This window comes from Artemia franciscana, chromosome 15 (assembly GCF_032884065.1).
Source record: "Artemia franciscana chromosome 15, ASM3288406v1, whole genome shotgun sequence".
NCBI classification, from domain to species: Eukaryota; Metazoa; Arthropoda; class Branchiopoda; order Anostraca; family Artemiidae; genus Artemia; species Artemia franciscana.
In genome coordinates this window covers 20,935,640-20,942,684 of record NC_088877.1, presented here as the reverse complement: position 1 = coordinate 20,942,684, position 7,045 = coordinate 20,935,640, and the positions used below count along the sequence as shown (strand labels likewise).

General features: G+C 37.3%; 1 protein-coding gene across 3 annotated transcripts in view; it reads right to left on the bottom strand.

Moving 5' to 3' along the window:
• Positions 1-367: 367 nt before the first annotated feature.
• The window catches only part of LOC136036167 (ATPase family gene 2 protein homolog A-like), a 119,357-nt gene continuing 112,679 nt past the window's right edge, over positions 368-7,045 (bottom strand). For all 3 annotated transcript variants that reach the window (XM_065718231.1, XM_065718232.1, XM_065718233.1), the window contains exon 10: positions 368-557. In XM_065718231.1, coding sequence (XP_065574303.1) covers positions 381-557 — 177 coding nt within the window. In that variant the 3' untranslated portion in view covers positions 368-380. The remainder of the gene's footprint in view (positions 558-7,045) is intronic.

The following is a 7,045-nucleotide window of genomic DNA, read 5'->3' as shown; positions in this document are numbered from 1 at the left end:
TATTTCTCCTTTCAGGCGGTCAGAAAAAACAGAAATGTCGAAACTGAAAACATTGTCATAGTTTAAACATAACCTTGTCCTAGCTTGAACAAGGGTCCTTTAGATCGGCTTATTTCACTGATATTCCACTTGACTATCATAGGTTAGTATTTCTGCTCAATTTCAAAAAGTCCGACCAATCAATGGTGTTGCATTAAAAAAAAAAAAAAAAAAAAAAAAAAAATAAAATAAAAAAAAAAAAAATTAACGATAGATAAGATCATAGAAGTTACTATTCGTTATATGGCTCTTCGGTAGATTTTATATTTTTTCTGCCAAAAGATATCAGACTCTATTTTATATAGCCTAGATAAAAATTAATTAATGCTTTGTTCAGAAAATTACATTTTCAAAAAGCCTCGTTCGACAAAAAAATTTTCATAAAAATTTATACTCTCTTTCGTGGTTCTTGGCCTAACAACAGAAAGGGCCTTTTCAAAATGTCTCACTTCAATAATGGTTGCGTTAATATCTTCCTGTAGACAAATCAAACCAGCCTCTTGACAGACAGCACACACCTGAAAACACAAAACATATATACACAAAAAATCACGTTATTTAGTATTTCTTATGCAGCAGTTATTTTCTAGCTTCTCTTGGATCTAAGAAACGCGCAGACACAACGTCACAGAGAATACAGGATTGTAGGAATGAAAGACAAACAATTATACATAAATATCTACCAATCAAAGTAAGGCGATATATAGGGGGTGTGCGTCTACATCTAACTAAAAAGCCTAATTGCCAAAATGTTGGAGTGGTTGTAAAAATAGCTGCTGCCTGAAAGAATAAGACAGGGAAATGAAAGAATAAGACAGGGGAACGAATCATCCCGATTCATACAGTTGCAACCATCATCAGAATGGAGGAAAAAGAACCAAGAAGAAGCTGATTAGTTGTCAGTGTGAATTTAAGGGCGATTTTCTTAAGATAAGCATTCCAACTTTGGCTTTAATTTCTTGGGCAGAATTATTAGCAACATTATTTTTATGAAAATTTTGTATAGCATGGATTGAGCCAACAGCAAAATGGACTATATCCACTTAAATACCAAGCGCTATAGGATTTTTCCACAGCCTATCTAACCAAGTCTATTTTTTACCCTTTTTCTGTCATAGCCCTTGATTGGCGCTTGATTTTATAACACATTAGTGGAAAAGAGTCCTGCTTAGCAGACCTCTTGGCCCAATAAAGCTCACATTTGGGGATTAATTTCGCCTCCCTTTGCTAGCTATGTTCGGTAGCTCCAGACTTCGGCCTCACTCTGTTCGGGCCTCTCTTATACATATTTAAATGTTTATGTATTTAGATCCTTCAAAAGAAAATTCTTCGAGCCGAGAAAAATCTTGGCTCGTAGTAAGCGCGATTTGTGACCTTTTCGTCACCTTCCCCTGCTCCCTACTGGTCGCCAACTCAGACTTTTTAGCCCAGTAAATGGTCCTCACTTGATCAGGCGACTTTTGAATTCGCGAACGAGATCGCGTAGGATTCATTTTGCCTCTTTCCACTTGTCTAGCTCGCCATGGCTGGCATCATAATCCTTCGACCCTAGTAGAGCCTCACTGAACCTCCCTTGCAATGTTCAGATGCTAAACTTACTTCAAGAAAATTAGCAATTATAATCAACAGGAAAAATAGTTTATCGTCCGTATATCCCAAAAATCACAACGAAATTAAAAAATATTTCCCCAAATAATAATCTGTATGTAGTTTTCACTAATAACTTTGAGGTCAAAAATTTTTCAAACTCCGGTAAAGATAAAACCCCAGTTACTCGCCAAAGAGGGGTTTATCAAACACCATGCGACTGTGGAAATTACTACGTTGGCAGAACTCATCAGAATCTAGAAAAAAGGCTACACCAGCATAAAGAAGACATAGACAAAGCATGAATTTCTGATAGTTCTAATAACTCCTTTGATTCTGCTTTAGCAGAATCAAAGCCACGCAATACTTTTTGAAAAATCTTCTCTCATTAGTAGTAATTAGGGCATAAAATAGGTGGTTAGGGATCGATTGAAATTAGTCTCAAAATAAATAATAATATTTCTTTAAATAAGGACTTAGGGGAATATTCACTAAATTCGATGTACTCAAGTTTAATTAAAAATGATCTAACCAAATATTTTACTAAACCAATTTACAATAGTATTGAAACCGTTACAAAAAGGCCTTTAAGGCTAGCTGCCAAAAAAGCAAGATTAGCTTTGAAAGCTTGCATTTAATTTATTTATTTTATTTCGTTTGGGTGAATTTATCATCTCGAATCATTTATTTATCAGACCTGGTTGAACTTCGTTGAAGTAAGAATACTAGGGCTGTTTTAAGAATTTTTTATAAACATTTTTAGTTTTAAAGGTCGCATTTTTAAGTAAGTTTACATATATATATATATATATATATATATATATATATATATATATATATATATATATATATATATATATATATATATATATATATATATATATATTTATATATATATATGTATATATATATATATATATATATATATATATATATATATATATATATATATATATATATATATATATATATATATATATATATATATATATATATATGATGTTGTGCTGAAAACGGCCCTTGGACAAAGGGCCAAAATATTCACTAAATCTATTTCCACTGCCTTTAAAAAATTTCCCTATTGTTTCTAAGTTGTGTTTGTTCGTCGTTGTTTACTGACAAATCCTCGTTTTTCTCCCCTATTTGATTTTTTCATTTATTAAATCTTTTCTTTCCTTTGTTTCACGCAATTTTGATTTGGTGTTTGCCTGTGTACTTAGTTTTGGAAAATGTTGTCACACGGGCACATTATCTATTTTCCTATCCTCACTAATAAGAGGATCTAGCCCTTTTTTTTAGGATTTACTATTTAGGGAGTTCGTCTCCAAAACCACGACTGAAACAATCCTTTACATCAAATACAGTCATCACAACTACTATAATACAGATATACTATAACCGTCTTAAAACATAACAAAATTGACTTTATATTTCCAAAAAATTTTGTCGCTAAAACTTTCTTAAAACGTCCAAATATTTCACAAAAAAAGCTTTTCAAAAAATTGACATTCTTCTGGTGTCTCAGATGTCTTCGGTTGTTGATTATAATTGCTAGTTTTCTGGAGGGCTTATCAGAAGCCTAACATCGTGAAATATTTTTGATTTTACGGGAATGTCTTTTTGGTCTACAGTTAATTGTATTATTGACAAAAGCAATGGGGTATTCGTTACCAAAAAGAACATCTCTGGTCAAATTTATTTCTGCATTTATGTACGAATCGGAGCAAATAAACAGGGTACGATTAATGAGAGAAGTTACAACTGCTCTTTTAACTTGTGGGGGGGGGGGTGAATTAAAATCAAAATATCTTATTGTTTTGTGTTGGTTTTCTATAGATAGTAAAATCCAGTTTATTAGTTTTACTAGTAATAAGCACATCTAACAAGAGCTAAGAGCTCATATGGCACTTGTGACGAGGCAAGAAGAGCTAAGAGCCAAGAGCTCATATCGTATGAGCTCTAACAAAATTTCAAGAATCAATAGATTGATTTAAAAGGAAAATCAGAGGCTTAATGCCGGTCAGGATTTAAAATAAGAGCTCTGAGTCACGATGTCCTTCTAAATATCAAAATTCATTAAGATCGGATCACCCACTCGTAGGTTATAAATACCTCATTTTTTCTAATCTTTCCTCTCCCTTTAGCTCCCCAGATGGTCGTATCTGGGGGGAAAAAAACGACTTTATCAAGTCAATTTGTGCAGGTCCCTGACACGCCTACCAATTCTCATCGTCCTAGTACGTCCAGAAGCACCAAACTCGCCAAATCACTGAACTCCTCCCCCCAACTCCCCCAAAGAGAGCGAATCCAGTACGGTTGCGTCAATCACGTATCAAGGACATTTGCTGATTCTATCCACCATGCTTCATTCCGATTCCTCCACTCCAAGTGTTTTCCAAGATTTCCCCCTCCAACTCCCCCCAATATCAAAAGATTTGGTCGGGATTTAAAATTAGAGCTTCAAAGCACAAGATCCTTCTAAATATCAAATTTCATTATGATCTGGTCACCCTTTCGTAAGTTACAAATACGTCATTTTTCCAAATTACCCCCCCCCCCCAACTCCACCAAAGAGAGCAGATCCGGTCCGGTTATGTCAGTCACGTATCTTAGACAGGTTCTATTCTTCCCATCCAGTTTCATCCTGATCTCTCCGCTTTAACTATTTTCTAAGATTTCCGGTCCCCCCCCCAACTGCCCCCCCAATGACGCTGGAGCCGGTTAAGATTTTAAATAAGAGATCTGATTCACGAGGTCCTTCCAAATATGAAGTTTCATGAAGATCCGATCACTCCTTCGTAAGTTAAAAATACGTCATTTTTTCTAGTTTTTCAGAATTACCCCCCCCCCCAATAGAGCGGATCCGTTCCAATTATTTAAATCACGTATCTAAGACTTCTGCTTATTTTTCCCACCAAGTTTCATCCCGATCCCTCCAATCTAAGCGCTTTCCATGATTTTAGGTTCCCCCCTAACCCCCCCCCCCCAATGTCAACAGATCCCGTCGCGATTTAAAATAAAAGCTTTGAGACACGATGTCCTTCTAAATATCAAATTTCATTGAGATCCGATCACCCGTTCGTAAGTTAAAAATACCTCATTTTTAAATTATTCAGAATTAACCCCCCCCCCCCTCCCCAAGTACTCCAAAGAGAGCAGATCCATTCAGGTTATGTTAATCATGTATCTAGGACTTGTGCTTATTTTTCCCATCAAGTTTCATCCCGATCACTCCGCTCTAAGTGTTTTCCAAGATTTTAGGTTCCCCCTCCCAACCCCCCCCCCACCCCCAATGTCACTCCCCCCAGATGGTAAAATAGGGAAAACGACTATTTCTAATTTAATCTGGTCCGGTTCCTGATACGCCTGCCAAATTTCATCGTCCCAGCTTACCTGGAAGTGCCTAAAGTAGCAAAACCGGGACCGACAGATCGACAGAAAGACAGACCGACAGAATTTGCGATTGCTATATGTCACTTGGTTAATACCAAGTGCCATAAAAACGGTAGCTTATTTTCAGTTTCAACTTATTGTGTAAACCGCAAATTTCTATCGTAAGCATTAAGATGATCTTTTGTCAACCAGTAATATTGTATTCAAATCAAAACCGCCAATATAACAATCTTTTTCTTTAATTTTCTTGAGTGTTTGTTTTATGCGCCTTGTTACAATGACCTCTGGTCAGGTCATGTGTCTTCATATAACCAACCACACTTGAAACAATCCTCAAAAATATTTAATTAATAACTATGATTAAGCCCTATCAAAATCCCTTTGTCAGTCATTTGCAGGGATTAAAAGAAGAGAACGTCAAATCAGAATCAAACTAAAAAGCAAGATTGCATTTGAATAAGAGAATGAGTGTCCCAGCTCCCTTCTCCATCTCCAATTAGAGAAACGAAGCCTATAGATTTTTATGGCACTTGGTATTAACCAAGTGGCATATAGCGATCTCAAATTCTGTCGGCCTGTCTGTCGGTCTGTCCCGGTTTTGCTACTTTAGGCACTTCCAGGTAAGCTAGGACGATGAAATTTGGCAGGCGTATCAGGGACCGGACTAGGTTAAACTAGAAATAGTCGTTTTCCCGAATTGACTATCTGGGGGCGAGTGGGGGGCCGGTTAACTCCGAAAAAATAGAAAAAATGAAGTATTTTTAACTAACGACCGGGAGATGGGGTCTTAATGAAATTTGATGTTTGGAACGATATCGTGTCTCAGAGCTCTTATTTTAAGTCCCGACCATATCCGGTGACATTGGGGGAGTTGGAGGGGGGAACCTAAATGTTGGAACACGCTTAGACTGAAGGGGTGAAATCGGGATTTAGACTGAGACTGAATCGGGGTGAAACTTGGTGGGAAAACTTAGCAGAAGTCCTAGATACGTTATTGATATAACCGGAACGGATCTGCTCTGTTTGGGGGTGTTGGAGGGGGGGGGGGGGGGGGAGGAATTCTGAAAAATTAGAAAAATGAGGTATTTTTAACTTCCGAAAGATAGGTCGGATCTTGATGAAATTTGAAGTTTGGAAGGATATCGTGTCTCAGAGCTATTATTTTAAATTCCGACTGGATCCAGCGGCATTGGGGGGAAATGAGGGGGGAACCTAAAATCTTGGAAAACGCTTAGAGTGGAGGGATCGGGATGAAACTTGGTGGGAAGAATAAGTACAAGTCCTAGATACAGAATTGACATAACCGGAACGGATCTGCTCTCTTGGGGAGAGTGGGGGGGGGAGGTTTAATTCTAAAAACTGGGAAAAAATGAGGTATTTGTAACTATCGGGATGAAACTTGATGGGAAGAATAAGCACAAGTTATAGATACGAGATTGACATAATTGGTACGGATCCGTTCTCTTTAGGGGAGCGGGGGGTTGTTAATTTGGAAAAATTAGAAAAATTGAGGTATTTTTAACTTAAGAACGGGTGACTGGATCATAATGAAATTTGATATTTAGAAGAAAGTCATGGCTCAGAGCTTTTATTTCAAATCCCGACCAGATCTGTTGACATTGGGTGGAGTTGGAGGAGGAAAACAGAAATCTTGGAAAACGCTTATAAATGTCATAGATGCGTGATTGACGTAGCCGGAATGGATCCGCTCTCTTTGGGGGAGTTAGGTGGTGGGGTTCAGTGCTTTGGCGAGTTTGGTGCTTCTGGACGTTCTAAGACGATGAAAATTGGTAGGCGTGTCAGGGAACTGTACAAATTGACTTGATAAAGTCGTTTTCCATGATTCGACCATCTGGCGGGCTGAAGGGAGAGGGAAAGTTAGAAAAATTGAGGTATTTCTAACTTACGAGAAGGGTGATCGGAACTTAACGAATTTTGATATTTAGAAGGACCTCGTGACTCAGAGCTCTTATTTTAAATCCCGACCGGCATTAAGCCTCTGATTTTCCTTTTAAAGCAATCTATT